Source organism: Loxodonta africana, chromosome 12 (genome assembly GCF_030014295.1).
Source record: "Loxodonta africana isolate mLoxAfr1 chromosome 12, mLoxAfr1.hap2, whole genome shotgun sequence".
In the NCBI taxonomy this organism is placed as follows: domain Eukaryota; kingdom Metazoa; phylum Chordata; class Mammalia; order Proboscidea; family Elephantidae; genus Loxodonta; species Loxodonta africana.
In genome coordinates, this window is record NC_087353.1 from 39,050,397 (window position 1) to 39,066,785 (window position 16,389).

Consider the following 16,389-nt stretch of genomic DNA (forward strand, 5'->3'; position numbering starts at 1 on the left):
TCTGATCAGGCTAGAGACAACAACAAAAAAAAAGAGATATAGTAAAAAAAAAAAAAAAAAAAAAAAAACCCAATATATAGATTTCTATAGAATTTCCTTTTTTCCTCTCTCCCATCTTTCCTCTGCAAGGTATTGTTACTATTTTTTGTTATTGATTTTTGCTGCATTAAACCCTCTTGTTTCAGTCACAGCAAGAAACAAAAACCCAAACAAACAGAAAACCCCTCTGGAAAGAGTAGAAAACAAAAGGTTTGACCAGAAATTAAAGGGGGAGGGGGAAGGGGCTTGGTTTTGTTTTTAAATAGGACTAAAGTTTAACATTGAAAAATCAGATGATGGCCAACCCTCTTTGCATGGCAAAGCCCTCCGATAATTTCAGCATCTGTGGTTTTGTTTTAAGTTCCTTTTTCTCTTCTGGGTGCTGATACTTCTCTCCATCCTCATGTCCTTGGTGTTTTGTTTTGTGTTTTTCATGTTTGTTTTTTGTTGTTGTTGTTTAGCTTTGTCACTACCTCAGTTTGCCCTCATGTCCCTTACACACAAGCAAAATACTCCTTCAGCGGAGCGAAGAGGTGGCGGATGACTGGCACGCTCCACGACCGGCCCAGCAGTCTCTGCCTTGCCAAGCGGCTCATGTTGGAGACGTCGGTATAGTGGACAGGGAAGCCAAACACCCTGGGAGAGAAAAGACAGGGCAGAAAGGGCAGGGGTGAATGTTGGGCCCAGGACCAGGCTGCTAGGAGGCGATCTGACCACACTGTTCTGGTCAGGAACATGTCACCAGCTCCTGGAGCTGACCAAAACGATGCTGACACCTGTCCCACACACACACACCCTCCCCTTAAGTCTGAAGAATCGTTTGTCCTTTATACTGAGTGCAACACTGATCACCAACTCTGCCTGGCACTGCGCTAGTCTCTGGATTTAAAGGTAAGTGAGGATAATCACTGCCTAGAGGACTCGCAGCATTAGCAGAAACAAAGTTAGTGTTTGTGAAAAATACTCCCCCCCACCCCCGTATGCTCTATAATTCCACTCCCCATGTGATTTGGGTCTACAATGGACTTCTCAAGTCTGTGTGCCACAAACATACACTCCTAGTATCTTCCCCTTCAAGAGAGAAAACTCTACAATGGGCTGAACACTTGCCTCACTTTACAAGTTCAAGGACTTCCTGTTTGCTCTAGTTGTTTATATAAATGGTCTCTTTGTCTGGCTAAACCCCAGTTACACCCAGAGAACGAGGAGGTAATAATCTAGCCTGTGAGCCCCGTTTGCACCAAGCCAGGGGGCTGAGGCTGTAAGGTCCCCTTGTCCTATACTGTCTTGGTTTACAAAACTAGCAACACGGGTTGAAAAGCTCCTGCAGCTGCAATATTTCCTTGGAGTTCAACACAGCCTCCCTAGGGAGCCAAAGCATTTTGAATTGATTTCTAGACTCCTCTAACTTTGGGGACCAGCTTTAAAGTACACAGGGAGTGGGGCCTGGCTGGCCAGGATCCTCCCCAGCAGTCAGCCATGTTGGGAAACGCCTGCAGTACTGTGGAAAATACACATCTAGCCAGGAGAGGCAGAACCCTCCGTGAAGGACAGCAGTCACAAGACACCACACCACACCATACCACACACCATGCCCATGACGCCCACATGCCCGCTTGGGGTACCTTTCCATTTCAGTGCACCATAAGATGTCCTCTTTCTCATTCATGAAGACGGGGAAATGCTGGTCTTTGCCCTGCTTTATGGAGTTTGACCTAGTAGTAATGGTCCTCACTTTGCTGAACTGGAAGATGAGAGAGGAAAAGAGAGATGAGCAGCCAAGCACGGTCATGGACCTGCTGTGTGTGCCAACCCTCGCCAGGGACGGGTGAGCCCAACACCGGCAAGGCCTAGCCCGTCTGGGGAGCTGGGTAAGGGCTCCGGCGGAGCAGGTTCACTAGTCTTGACTAGACACCTCTGCCCTGCTTTTCTTCCTGCTTCAAGGTCACCTGGTTCAATCCAGCTAGCCAAAGACTGGTGAGATAGAAGCTCTACCTGCTCTGCTTCTTGACTAAGTCTTCTAAAGAACTGTTCCTTTCACAGCTATAGTAACTTGTTTTCCAAATGCAGTAACTTGGAGGCAAAAGAATGCCAAGTTACTCAGGGGCTGTAAGACACCCTCTGGGGCACCAGCAGCCCTGGATGTTGGAACCTGTGGACACAGAACCTGATGCCTTGTGTACTTGCTTGCTGAGACTTCTCTGGAAAGATAGAGCCTCCACATCACAGCAGTCTGCTCTGCTTTGAAGGCTTTTGCAACAGGTCCCAGCCAGAAAATTAAAAACAAAAAACCCGACAGCAGGTCCAGGGACCTTGGCAAAAGATTCCTTAGTGTCTCCCTCTGAGTAAATGGTGAGCAAGGCTGAAGGGCTGAAGACCAGCAACGACTTCTTGCCATGCCCTCCAAGGCTGACTGGTTGCATGACTGTGTACCAAAAAAAACTCAAACCCACTGCCATCGAGTCGATTCCAACTCAGTCACCCTAGAAGACAGAGAAGAACTGCCCCATAGGGTTTCCAAGGAACGGCTGGTGGATTCGAACTGCCGATCTTTTCGGTGAGCAGCTGAGCTCTTAACCACTGTGCCACCAGGGCTTCGCATGGCCCTGCAGCATCCTCTATGTTGCATTCCTCAAATGAGCTGTACACCCAAAGGCCTCGAAAGGCAGGCAGGACACAGCCCTGGTCACCACTCTAGCTCATCTGCCCTCTGCCTTCTCCCTCCCACCAGCGGAAGACCCTGGGCCTAACCTTGGCTATCCTGCCATGCTCCAGACACTCCTGCAGCTCCAGCTTATCGTTCATAGTGGACGCCAACGGCCTAGGAGGCAGAAGAGAGAATGTAACAACAGAAACCCAGAAAATGGCAGACACACGTAGCCATCGGACCCACACGGGTAAGTAAGAGAGACCCTCCCCCATCACCACCCACACATGTTATTCTGTGACATCGAGTCAATTCTAATCACAGCTATGCTATGACGACAGGGTAGAACCACCCCATAGGATTTCCTAGGCTGTATTCTTTACAGGAGCAGATCACCAGGCCTTTTCTCCCTCAGAGCAGCTGGTGGGGTCGAACCATCAACCTTTCAGTTAGCAACCAAGGGCTTAACCACCGTGCCACCACGGCTCCTTACACATGTAGCCCACTTCAAACTCCCCCAAACACATGAAAACACACTGCAGCCCCGATGGACACAAATCTACCAAGCACTAATCCTTAAAGGTAAATGCAAAAGCAGTCCCAAGCTGGTCTATAATATACTGTCACAGTGCTGTCGTGACCCAGTTTGAAATCATGGATAAAAACTCTCAACTTCCCTTCATGGGCAGTTTGCTAAGCCCATACCCCAACTACTTCCCTTGTCAGGTTCTGACACACTCCTGGGGTAAACACACATACGCATTGCCAAGGTCCAGATGACTGACACCCAACAACAGTCTTGGGTCTACACAATTATTCAAATTATCCAATCCCCAGGAAGCCCACAAAACCTAACTAACCCGACCCTCCCACTGCAGTCAAGTAGATTCCAATACATAGCGACCATGTAGGACACAGTAGAACTGCCCCACCGGGTTTCCAAAGCTGAAACTCTTCACAGAAGCAGACTGACACACCTTTCTCCAGTGGAACAGCTGGTGGGTTCGAACCATTGACCTTCTGGTTAGCAGCTGAGTGGTAAACCACTGCCCTACCAGGGTTCCTACTTGCCATATACGAGCTGCCTCTTACAGTTCCAGCTTGCTGTTACTCTGTCCCCATGGCAACCCCTGTGTAACCCCATGTAGAGCCTCCTCTTGTTCAGAGGCATACATAATAAAGAATTCTGCTTTTCATCTTAAAAAAAAAAAAAAAAAAAAAAGCAGTCCCAAACTATAGGTAGCACCTGCCCAGAAAGGAGCTGGGGGCGGGGAGGTGGGGGAGTGGGAAGCAATTATTTGATATCAGTTATTTTAAAACATATTAGTTTTAAAGGTGTGCACCATAAAGAAAGCTTTTAGGGTGTCAGATATGTTCTGTATTTTGGTTGTGGTTCCACTGAACACTTTAAATGTACAATTTTAAATTATACCTCGATATAATTGATTTTAAAAGTGTGTCAAAACATAAGTAAAAGAGAAATGTAGACAAAATAGTTAAAAAGTTAAATGTTATGATATTTTAAACAGTTTCTGCTAAAAAACTTTTACACGCTCCATTTTATAAAATCCCGCACTTTTATATAATAGGTGCCAGAGTACAGGTCTTACTCCCGAGCACCCATGGCGGTGGCTGGATTAGCTCAGGCACAGAAGGGTCAAAGTCACATGTGGCCAGCAGACCTCTGCATCACGACAGGCGTGGTCACCAGGCCTGAGCGGTCCTGGTGGTATAAAGAGTGGGATTCCCCTCCTCTCTGCACGGTCCACTCACGCAAAGGAGAGAAATAGGGCTCAGGCTCTGTCCTTGACCTTGCAGGATGCCCCCTCCACTCTGAATGAAAATGAAGGCTGAAGTAATGAGTTAAAAAAAGAACAAAAAATTGACTGGGGGTGGGGAGGAGGATAGATCTTGGCAAAGTAGGGGACAGGTTCCCAGTGGGCCCAGGGGAAGGACAGAATCCGAAAGGCAGATCAAGGTGAGGGTTAAGTACACGGCAGAAGAGAAGGAATGGGAGGGAATGAAGGAGACCCAAACCGCTGCATGGGGGGCATGTGCCCACCCATGTGCACGTGCCTACGTACATTCACAAGTGTGAGCGTGCCTAGGTACAGTCATACATGTATGTGCGTGCCTACGTATATTCATGCACGTGTGCCCATGCCTACGTACATTTGTGCACATGGGGGTGTGCTAAAGGAGCACACCTTGAGCAGGGGAGAGATACAGGTGGGTTGTGACAGAAATCAGTAGTGTAGAAAAGGAACCCAAGTAAAGAGAGGACAAACGCAAACAGAATGCTAGGAGGTCCTAAACTAGGTCTTGGCCAGAAAAAGTAGGAATAAAAGACGCTGAGTACAAAAACAGAAAAGGGTGTTGTGGACGAAAAGCCACCTGAAACGGTCTTCCACAGATCTTCACATCCTAACCCTTCCTTGACCACTTGCCCCATCCCCTGGCCCTGCTTTATTTTCCACATGCTCATTGCTTCTTCTCCCGTACGCTCCAAGCTCTGCATCTCCAGCAGGAGCGCCAGGCACGCAGAAGGCTGATGTTTTTCTTGAACAAGAACCCACAGTAGGTGATGGAACATCACCAGCTTCTGGGTCCACAGAAGACTCAAGAATGAAATGAGCCCCATAAAGCGAAGCACAGCCAAGTGGGCATGGGCTAGCTTCAATCACAAGTCTAGATGTTGTCAAGGAAGCAGAAGAATTGGAAAGGAAGTCAGAAGACTTAAATTCTACAGTCACCAAGAGAGTAAAATACTGTGGCCCTTGAACACGTCACTTTTCCTCAGAGGGAGTACGAGATAATTGATCATCACCTTCTGACATTTAAAAGGACTTGGTCAAACAGCAATAACCAAAAAATATAGGTGCGGGTATGTATGTCGGCACATACGTACATTAAATATGTTTATGTGAGTATATATGTGTACATATATACCCACTGCCATCGAGTCGATTCCGACTCATAGCGACCTTACAGGACAGAGTAGAACTGCCCCATAGAGTTTCCAACAAGGCGCCTGGTGGATCTGAGCTGCCGACCTTTTGGTTAGCAGCCACAGCACTTAGCCACTACGCCACCAAGGTTTCCATATATATATATATATATATATATATATATATATATATATATATATATAGGCGTGTGTATATGTACATGCATTTACATGACTGTATGCACATATACTCATAATAAAGCACATAGAGGACACAGTTATGGACACCTCTTAAACATAACCAAATACCTTGCAGGACTGGCTTTCTGGGTTTGAAGGATTAGTTAGGACTATTTTTTTTTTTATAGTTTTGTGGGACATCTTGGTCAACTGGCATAATACAGTTCACAAAATTACATTCTACATCCTAGTTTGTGAGTAGCATCTGAGATCTGAAAAGCTTGCAAGTGGCCATCTAAGATATAACTCTCTGTTTCAATTCATCCAGAGCAGAAGAAAAAGAGGGAAACCAGAGACTCAAAGAAGAAACCAGTCTACAGGACAAATAGTCCACACGAACCATGGCCTCATTACCCTGAGACCAGAACTAGGTGGTGCGCAGATATTACTATTGGCCATTCTAATCAAGGCTACAATAGACGTACCCTGATAGAATGGGAGAAAAATGTCAAACAGAACCTCAAATTCCTTAAAAAAAAGAAAGGAACCAGACTTACTGGACTGGTTGAAGACTGGAGGACTCCCTGACTATTGCCCTGAGACAGTCTTTAAACCTTGAACTGAAACTAACACCTAAGGTCACCTTGTAGACAAATAACAGATTGGCTCACAAAATAATGAACATCACCCACACGTACCGAGCTCCTTTAAAAAATTACCTATATGAGACCAAATGGTCAACAATTACTTTAAAACAGATGAGCATGTAAGGGGTCAGGAAAACTAGATTAATGGAAATGGAACAACCACAATGGAAATGAGAGTGTTCACGCATTATGAAGAATGTAACTAATGTCACTGAACAATCTGTGTAAAAATTGTTGAATGGGAACCTCAACTGACATGTAAATCTTCACCAAAACCACAATATTTAAAAAAAAAAAAAAAAGTACTTAGCAAAGGTTCACACAGGGCTCAACGATCTCAGCGTTGGAACTTCTGGAACCTGTGTCTCCAGGTTCTCCTGACTCTATGCACACCCATACTCTACTGGGTTCTGCATGGTACCTCTGTTCCTCCTGGAATCTCAGAGTTCTAGAACTTCAAGTTGGAAGAAACATCCCACAGGACAGAGTCTGTCAGGAGACAATGAATGAGCTGCTCCATGAAAACACTGGACCACATAAGCCAGCCCACTTTTCTAATTCTTTCACATGCTTTGGGGGCTTTTGGGGGGAACTGAGACAGTTTTAAGTCAGCCACCCCACTGACCCATCTTCTTCCCATCAACAAGCCCTTGCAAAGGACAACAAATGTGTTTAAGACTACTGAGTCCCTTCTTATAACCTCATTTTAATGGCAAAGAGGGAGTTATACGACTGAGGCCAGATTAAATACCTTAAATTTATAGCTATACCTTGAAGGTTTCAAATCCATAACTCAAAAACATTCTTAAAAATATTTATCTCATAATGGATATCCAAGGAGCCCTGGTGGCGCAGTGGTTAAAGTGATCAACTGCAAACCAAAATGTCGGTGGTTCAAAACCACCAGCGGCTTCAAGTGAGAAAGATGTGGCAGTCTCCTTCAGTAGAGATTTACAATCCTGGAAACCCTTTGGGGTCACTATGAGTCAGAACTGACTCTATGGCAATGGGTTTGGTTTGTGGAATGGTTATCTAGGTTGGGTAGATCTCACTCTGCTTTTGAACTGCAAACTTTCAACCAGAATTCCTTTCTTCATGTAGGCCTTTTTATAATGTAATTACACTGAAGAAATAAAGCTAACAAGTACTTCCTTTCAGTCATTGGATATTAAAATCCTTATCTGTGTAACCTAAATGAAAAAAATCCTCCCAACAAAGGACCTGGAGTCAACAAAGTGTGTAGTTAAAAAACTAAGTAGAACCCTCTGACTTACTTGGTGCTGTTTCAAAACGCCCTCTCCTAGAGTCGGATGTGACCAAGATGTGGGCACCACTCTCTCTCTCACCCCCAGCCCCATCCTGAGGCTTTATCTCAGGGAACTGTCAGGACCAGTTGGGAAGACACTGGACACACGTCCAATATAGAAAAACCAACTACATAACTCAGCAGCACACCATTCTTATTTTGTGTAAGGAATGTCCTATTTTTGTCCACTAATTGTTGCCTTCTCAGGTGAGTATACTACCATGGCTCCCTTTCTTTCTCAAGGAAAACGAAATAGAGAAGAAAATGACAGAGCAGCAAGCTGTTCTATAGGGGAGGTTGGCCTGGGAGGGCCCATTCAGTGATCCCCCAACTCCTTGGGCCATCCTGCTCCGATCCCACCTGCAGACACCAACCCACAGCCACCCCAAGGCCCAGGAGCTCTCACCAACCTGTTCATACCGGGAAGGTTCCCCCAGAAGTAGCGGGCCCTGTGTGCAGCTGACACTTCTTTGGCATCGATCATCACAGGGTTGGACTATAAGACAAGAGACAGAGTAAAGCTGAGGAGAAGGCACATTAAACAGGGCCAGGCAACTCTGTTGGCTCAGAGCCTTAGAGCCTCAAAGGCTCTTACTTCTCTCAGGAGACCACACCGGATAACCTGAAGGCGTGAGATGAATGAAGCTAGAATTCAACCTGGCCACACTGTGTACGCCGACTGGGATACTCTAGACCAGCTGAACTTTCTGTGATGATGGAAATGTTCTCTATATGCCCTGCTCAAACAGTAGCCCCACTACCCACATGTGGCTAATGAGTATGTAAAAGGTAGCCATGGTGACAAAGCACTGGATTTTTAATTTAAATAGCCACATGTGGTTAATGGCAACCATAACAGACAACACAACTCTAGGCTACACAGAAGCTTTGAAAAAGTAAGCTCCAGTAAGTGTGGATGTGTTCACTGAATGCCTAGAGTATAAGCCAAATAGATACCTGCTCACACTTAAAAGTCAGTAACAGCATCATGAAGCATCACTGACCCTAAGACTCTGGAGCATGGGCTCAAGCTCCTGGACTACCCGCCGAGAATGCCTTTAGCAGCAGAAATCCTGAGTGCACTGGCTCAGTGCTGAGCTGGGACCCACATCATGGGACTAAAAACTGAGATAAGCCAAGTTGTTGTCACAGGGTTTGTAAAGCATCGGTGATAGTACAGGGAGTAAGGATGGGGGCGGTGGGTAGGGAAGGGTGCTATTTCTCCTGGCCATTCTTGTCAGGGATTACCTGGTTCCGGCATCTCCAGGTCCCCCAGTGGAGTATCACACAGAACCCCTAGTCCCAGGAGTCTGGTAATCATCATGACTATTTAGTAAGCCAAGTCCTTCCACCTCCTAAGGTCCATACCCACACTTCAGTAAGCAAGACCACTGGTTCTTTCTGGCGTGGGCCTCTAACCCTGCTTCCTCCTTTTCTATTTGGGAAGCGCTTTGCTTCCCAAATGGGCCCCTTGCAAAGCAGAAGTCCCCAGTCCCCAGCTCCACAATGCAGATGAGACAGGGATAAAGCAGCAGTCCAAGGTAGAAGCCATTAGTGAGCTGGCCAAACCAAGGGTGCTGGCTATACCTCGAGAAATCGCGAGATGTCCCTCTTGTCACTAACGCCCATGGCCACCACATTCTCAAAGAGCCAGAAGAAGGGGCGGTCATCTCCCTCCTTGGGCCGCGCATCATGCAGGAGGCGGTAGAACTCAAAGAAGAGCCGGCCAGTGCCCTCTGAGAGGTTGGAAGAGAAAGCCATCAGCTGGGGCTGTCTGCGTAGACAGTGGTGTGGCCCGGGCAATGGGAGGGTGAGGGAAGATAGGGCCATTGGGAGTAGCTGTCCCAGGGCAGAAATAACCAAGTAGGAAACCTAAGTGCGGAAGCACCAGCCCAGAAGGTAGAGGGGGTGAAGACAGTACCTACCGTAGAGTCCCTTGCGGGCAGGGTTGACGATGGAGAGGTCATTGCAGGGACTGCCCCCAATCACCAGATCGAATGGGCCCCACTCCTGGATCTGGGAGGATAAAGGTAATGTGATGGGCCTACTGTCCAGGGACAGAGGCAGAAAGGAAGAGAGAAATTATCTGTGAACGTGGCAAAAAAAAAAAAAAAAAAAAATCTGTAGTCAGGAGACTGGGCTGCTTTGTATGCTCACTCCGCCCTAACTGTGCAGCCACGGACAAGTCACCGAGGCTCTCCGGGCTGCTTCCTAAACCATAAAAGGGACAGAACTGGCTATCTCTTGGAGGCCAGCAGGGACTCCAGTGTGCTCAGAGCAGGACCAACAGCCATTTGGTGGGAAGGTGGTCCAAGCGGGACAGGTGAATCCCAAGGCACCTTGTGCTCCAAGTACTTAGGCAGGTACCTGAGCCATCTGAACTCTCTCCAAGCACCCCTCAGGATTCCAGGGAACTTGTGGTTTCAAGGGGACACAGAGAGAACTGGAAGGGCAAAGACTGACATCATACCTAGGCAAGACCCTGCCAAAGCCCCCAGAAATGAACGTGGGCGAAGCGATTTCCCAAAAGTTAGCGCATAGGGAATATGAAAACCTCCCTCCATCCTGGAGCACTCTTACTGGAAGAGGACAGAACCTCTCTGCAATCCAGAGCACTCTACCGGAAGGGGCCCCAGGAACCTCTCTCCAATCCAGAGGATTTTTACTGGAATGGGATGGAACCTCTCTCCAATCCAGAGCACTCTACTAGGAGGAGTCGGGAACCTCTCTCCAATCTGAGCCGTTCTACTCAAGGGGCCCAGGAATCTCTCTCCAATCCGGAGCACTCTATTGGAAGGGGCACTGCAATGAGCCCTGAGAGCAGCTACAGCCCAAAAAGGCTAGCTTCCTGATTCTAATCTGCCTGTTATCCTCCAGACAAAAAAAACGAAAGGTCAGGAGAAAAAGAGGGAAGGGGGAAAGGATGGAATGGAAAATAGTATATGAGCAAATGAAAAAGGGGCTGGTGCTGTGTCCAGGAGCTGGGTGCCAGAGGAAAGAAGGTGGGATGGGTCCCACAGCACCGACATACATGCTTCTGGGTGACGCTGCGGACGTCGCCGACGTACATGATCTTCCCCTGGTGCCGCACCATGCCCACTGTGATTGAGTCCTCACACACCTCCGAGGCAATGTAGCGGTCCACCTGGATGCCCAAGTCCTTCAGCACCAGAAGCCCTACGCCGGCCAGCAGAAAGCGCCGTTACTCGGGGTGATCTCTCTGGGTGCCCTGGTCTCGGCAGGTTAGCCCTTGGGCCAGCTGGACACATAGGGTCCGATGCAGGCCCACACCCCATCCTGCCTAGTAGCTGCCTTAAAGACTTTCTGCATCAAATGGGACTACTAGTGATACACACGGAGGCTCTGTTTCATAACTAGCTTGGCCTACTTAGAAAGTGGTCAAGGCCAGGGAAGACTGACCAGTCAGTAAGTGGCTTCAGGACCCAAGGAGAAAAGCAGCTGACTTTTTTGGTGAACTTTTCTGTGGTGTTTCTACATCTTGCACAGACTGGTTCTTCTCCCCCCATATCACCTCCTGCTGTCATGCTACCCTGTCCTTCAAGACTGAACATAAATGCCATCTGGTCTAAAGGTTTCCTCAACACCCCACCCCCACCCCCACCTTTTGGAATCGCATCTCCCTCTGGAAGCCCACAACACTGTGGATCTTTCTCCACCTCATTAGAGCCGCTTGCATTCATAACTGAACCCTTCTCTTGGATCAAAATACTCTTCAGGATAGAGTAAGAGGTCTCGTTCACTGCATTTCCTCCTGAGTGAGCCACACTGACTTACTTACCAGGCCCCTCCATAAGGGCTTGTTTAATTGAGGCACGAAATCAATTAGAACAGACCCTGAGCGCTTCAGACAATCAGGGTACACTGGCACCATTTCTACTGCTCCCGACAGACCCCCTCACCCCACCAAGGAGCTTTCATGCCTCTTGGGGGGTGACATGATTTAAGAAGGCTCCAAGCTCCTAGTCTGAGAAACCAAAGTTGTAAATTTACCTAAGTTTCTATCACATGGCTGCCTTGAGCTGAGAACAAATGTTTTGGCCTGGTATGCCAGCCCCATCCTCACCCTTTGGCCAAGGTCCCCGGGCTCAGACTGCCTGCCTCCCTCTGGCGAGATGAAGACAAGTTTCCCTCTCAAAACTGGGGGCTCTAGTGAAGCTCAAGGTGTGAGAAAATGGACCCTCAGGCTGGGGAAGCGCAAAAGGGTGGAGGTATGTCAGTATAACCTTCCTGGCAGTGCCAAGAGCCGTAAGAAAAAAAAGCAAGGGTTTTTCCTAAGGAGATAGTGGTTTAAGTATGTAAAGATGCACGTATAAGGACATTTATCCCAACATTGCTTATAATAATGAAAAAACATCACTCAATCTAATAAGGGGTTGTTGTTGCTATTAGTTGTCGTCTAATTCTAACTCATGGTGACCCCATGTGCGCAGAGTAGAACTGCCTCACAGGGTTTTCAAGGCTGTGACCTTTCAGAAGCAGATCTCCAGGCCTGTCTTCCAAGGTGCCTCTGGGTGGGTCTGAACCGCCAACCTTTGGCTTGTAGTCCAGCACACACTATTTGCGCCACTCAGTGAGTTAAAATAACAAAAAAAGACTTTCACTCAACAGAATCCTATGCAGATTGTAGAAATAAAATAGCCAGTGTAATAAATGAAAAGGCAAGTTACAAAATAGAAAGCATTTACTGAAAATGTAGTCATAACAGATAACTGAAAAGGCAACTTACAGAACGGTAAGCATTTACTGTCTTTTCTGTATGTGTATGATTACACACACAGAGAGAGAGAGAGAGAGAAAACAATCTAAAGGACACCAGAATATTAACTGTGAGATCACAGATGAGTTAAGTATTATTCCTTAGACTATTCTGTTCATAGTTTGCTTTATGAATACCTGTGACTTATAATCAAACCACCACAGACCTACGTATGTTTTTGTTTTGATCACACAATCTGTCAGCAGTGGGCTCCATGGAGGCTCTGTTAGAATTTTCAATTAATCTCTAATAAGTCCCTGCTGTAGAATCTCCTTCATAAGGAGAGAGCCCACTGTACATGCTGGTTGCCCATTCATTTTCTTTTTGACCACATCCCATGATCTTTTTCTTTTAACACAAAAGCATCCTCTTTGTGCTACTATTTTAACAGTTACAGTGTTAACTGCTGTTGTCTACCGAGGTTAAACACACACACCCCTGGGGCAGAGCTACCATACCCGAGGAGGAGGGTGCCAGGCCTTTCTGGGCCTGCGCCACTCTCACCTGTAGCAATTCCATCGAACAGGGACAGCACCCGGATGGGCTTCCTCTTCTCAGCTGGGACGGGTGGGTAAACCTTCGGAGGGTCCTAAGCAGTGACACAACAGGCTAGGTCAACACTCTGAGGGTTGTTCTACAGAGCCACACCCTGGGCTGGCCCCAGCCATCAACATGCACCTTCAGGCTTCTAGACCCGCACAACCCTACATCCTGCTCAGAAGCTTCTTTCTCCTCCTCTCCCAGGATCACATGAGCAACTGAAGCTCTTTCAGGAGCAGAGCCTCAGCACAAGTCTGCCCTTGGCTCTAGCTGGTGGGGGGTAAGGAGAATACAAGCCTTGGCCCCAGCACTCACAAATTCCTGGTCGTGGTTGTTGGCGAAGAACATCTGGAGCCGAGAGGGCCAGTCGTCCCGCCGCCGCAACAGCCCGTAGGTGCCCTTGTGCCCACACATGTAGCAGTTCCAGGGGTCTTCCTTAATAGCTGCCTGGGCAGCCCCCGGCCCCACCAAGAGATCCACACACTCCACGCAAAAGCACCTGGAAGGAAGCCCAGTGTAGCAGGGGGACTCTCAGCCCCTGCCCGGGAAGGATGAGGTGAGCTACCCAGAATGAAAGCACTCAGTCCACAGCAGAGCTGGGGGCCCCAGGCAGAGTGCCCCGAAGCCCAAGAAGGGCAGGGACAGGCATGACAGAGTCCTGGTGCCAGCCCAGGATGGGGGGTGGATGCGGTCTGGGCGGGGACCCTCACCTGCAGCAGTTGTTGTTCCCACACATGAGCACCTCACGCCCCCCGCAGCAGATGGTGCAGTAGGACTGATAGCCATCGTCGTCGTACTGGTACGCACACTCCAGGAAGCAGTTCTAGAGAGGAGCGGGGGAACAGGGAGCTCAGGACACAGGGCAGGGCATGAACAGAGCCAGGGGAAGGCAGGCTTTGAACCCTAGCCTGCGGGGCTCTCACTGCAGGACCCTGGCACAGCCTTGGGCATGTGACCCCATCACGCCGTCCTGCCAGGCTCAGGCTCAAACCACAGATCCGGGAAGGGAAACAACACCTCCTGACCCGCTGCAGTGGGCAGAGCCAGACAGGGGCAGAATGGCAGGCCAGGGAGGGAACTGCACCCCATGTTGTCCCCTGCTGCAGTCCCTCCCGGGGCTCCAAGGGCACAGCCAGTCATCAGTCAGCCAGCCTGTCCTCTCCCACCCAGCTCCTTTACACTAGTGCCTGTGACACTGTGAGCCCTGCCCCCAGCCCACATCTGGGGATTAGAATGGGCTTCAGAGAGGGAAAGAATGCTTCAAAGGAAAATAAAGTTAACAGCAGATCAAAACCCAGAACACCAAGGCTCCATTTTATCCCAGGGCTCTCTACTTGGAGAGTAAACCTTCAAGTCAATGTCACACCTACACCAAGCCCACAGAGGCGAGGTGGTGCAGCGGGCTAGGCGCTGAGGGGTGCGTTCAACTACAGCTCTGCTGGGTGAGCCCCTACCTTGCAATTTTGGCACATTCCTCCAATGAACAGAGGGTGTTCCAGGGTAACGTTGAGGCTCCCACAAGAGATGCAAATGTCTGAAAAGCAGAGTGTGTGGAGTGGGTATCATGGAGGGACCTCTCAGGCCAAAGCCTAACTCCAGGAGAACCATAAAAGAGGCATGCTGAGAAGCAGCTAAAAAATAAGGCAGAGAGGGGCCGGGGAGAGTGCCCCATGGGGCAGGGGGTGCCACAGCCCCAATCTCAGAGGCTTGTTCATTTCTTAGAGCAGCAATGCCAACGCCCAGGAAGAGGGACAGAAGCACGCCAGTGAGAGCAGGGCTGGCTCTGGGTTACTCTGGAGGCATTCCTGGGGCGGTCCTCAAGTCCTGCTCCCTTGCCCCAAATCCTTCCTGGCCCTGAGAGGGCCCTAGGAATAACACACATCACTAGGCCAAGGAAGACCAAACATGGGAAGCTTTATGACCACTGGATGAGAAAGGGTGAAAACAGGTAAAAGGCCCAAAAGGTCATCTACAGGCAAGTTCAGTCAAATCCAAGAGGGAACTAACCTTCTCTGACTCACTGGGTGTCCCACACCCTAACACTCAGCTGAGGCCAGAGACAGGATGGCAGAAATGTGGGACCAGAAAGATGGGCATGTGTGTGCAGTGGGCTGGCGGTGGAGGGCCATGCAAGACAGATCCCGAGACACTGAGTAACAATGTTGCTGGGATCCTTGTTCCCTATGATTCAAGCCTTCCTAAGTACCTGTCCCACTCGGAGGCAGGCAGCATGCTAGGAGTTAAGTTCTGCCTGTCCTAGGAGCACCAGGTCATTCAAGCCCCAGGTGGGTCAATGCCCAGCTGTCCCGTCACAACTCACCCTCGATGTTCCGGCACTTTTGCCGCACCTCATATACCAGCCGCTCTGTAGAGGGGAGGAAAGCCGAGTATCAGAGGAGGCCGTGAAGGCCACACCCACTCCTGTGAATGCCGGACTCCCCGTGCCACTGTCTCCAGAGCCAGGCCAACTACCTCTTGTGCGTTCATCAATGATCTCCTTGACCTTGGGCTTCTCGGTTGTGCTCTTTCGGGGCTTTTTGGCTGGTGGGGGTGGTGCGTAGGCAGCTGCCTCAGGTTCAACCCACATGTCTGTGTAAACTTCTTTGTAGGGATTCTTCTCCTCTGCATCAGGAGAGCAAGTGACAAGGTCATGGGTACAGGCTGAAAAGGAATCCTAGCTCCCTCCTCCTCTATTCTACCTACAATGGGGTACGGAATGGTCCCCAACTTGTTCCTAGCTCCCAACTCTCTGGTTCCAGCAAGCCAATGGGAGCGGAACGTTCTGGGGTTCCAGAGCGGCACTGTCTCCACCCTGGCCCCAGGAAGAGGGAGACTGCGCCATTACCACTGGGTCCTCCCAGAGGGGCTGGGATGCTGTCCCCAAGCGTGGCTTTCCTAGCCCTGGCCTGGCTCTGCCTGGCTGGCAGAGGTCCCAGAAAGCTGGGCTGGGACTCTGCACTTACCTTCTGGTGGCTCCAGACCCTTGGGGCCAGAGGGCTGGAAGCCCCCAAGTGCCCATTCAATCATCTGTTTGTTCTGCACCTCCACAGCCTTGGCTGTGTCGCTCTCGTCGTTGTCATGGCATGCCGGGAACAGCTTCCCTGCACGGCTGCTGGCCACCTGGAGGGCAACACATTAGGAAGGGGGTGTCAGGACAGGCTAGAGGGCAAACAGTCAGACTCAAGGCTAGGTCTGAGAGAGTAGCAAAGGTGGGCACAGATAAAAGGTGGGAGAAGGTGTAGGGCAGGGGCGGGGGACTTGGGAGGAGAGCATCTGAGGAGGCAGTGTAGGAAGGGTCAGGCAGGT

General features: G+C 49.3%; 1 protein-coding gene across 11 annotated transcripts in view; it reads right to left on the reverse strand.

Annotated features, from left to right (window-relative positions):
* Positions 1-385: 385 nt before the first annotated feature.
* DNMT3A (DNA methyltransferase 3 alpha) overlaps positions 386-16,389 on the reverse strand; it is a 125,161-nt gene continuing 109,157 nt past the window's right edge. For 10 of the 11 annotated variants that reach the window (XM_023550499.2, XM_064295119.1, XM_023550498.2 and 7 more), the window contains 14 exons: positions 16,047-16,203; positions 15,556-15,705; positions 15,404-15,448; positions 14,538-14,617; positions 13,794-13,906; positions 13,399-13,582; positions 13,048-13,132; positions 10,798-10,943; positions 9,692-9,782; positions 9,354-9,502; positions 8,177-8,262; positions 2,791-2,860; positions 1,665-1,783; positions 386-675 (listed from right to left, as the gene is read on the reverse strand). In XM_023550499.2, coding sequence (XP_023406267.1) covers positions 534-675; positions 1,665-1,783; positions 2,791-2,860; positions 8,177-8,262; positions 9,354-9,502; positions 9,692-9,782; positions 10,798-10,943; positions 13,048-13,132; positions 13,399-13,582; positions 13,794-13,906; positions 14,538-14,617; positions 15,404-15,448; positions 15,556-15,705; positions 16,047-16,203 — 1,617 coding nt within the window. In that variant the 3' untranslated portion in view covers positions 386-533. Of the gene's footprint in view, positions 676-1,664; positions 1,784-2,790; positions 2,861-8,176; positions 8,263-9,353; positions 9,503-9,691; positions 9,783-10,797; positions 10,944-13,047; positions 13,133-13,398; positions 13,583-13,793; positions 13,907-14,537; positions 14,618-15,403; positions 15,449-15,555; positions 15,706-16,046; positions 16,204-16,389 lie in introns of those variants that run through there. The other variant, XM_023550502.2, reaches the window with a different exon arrangement.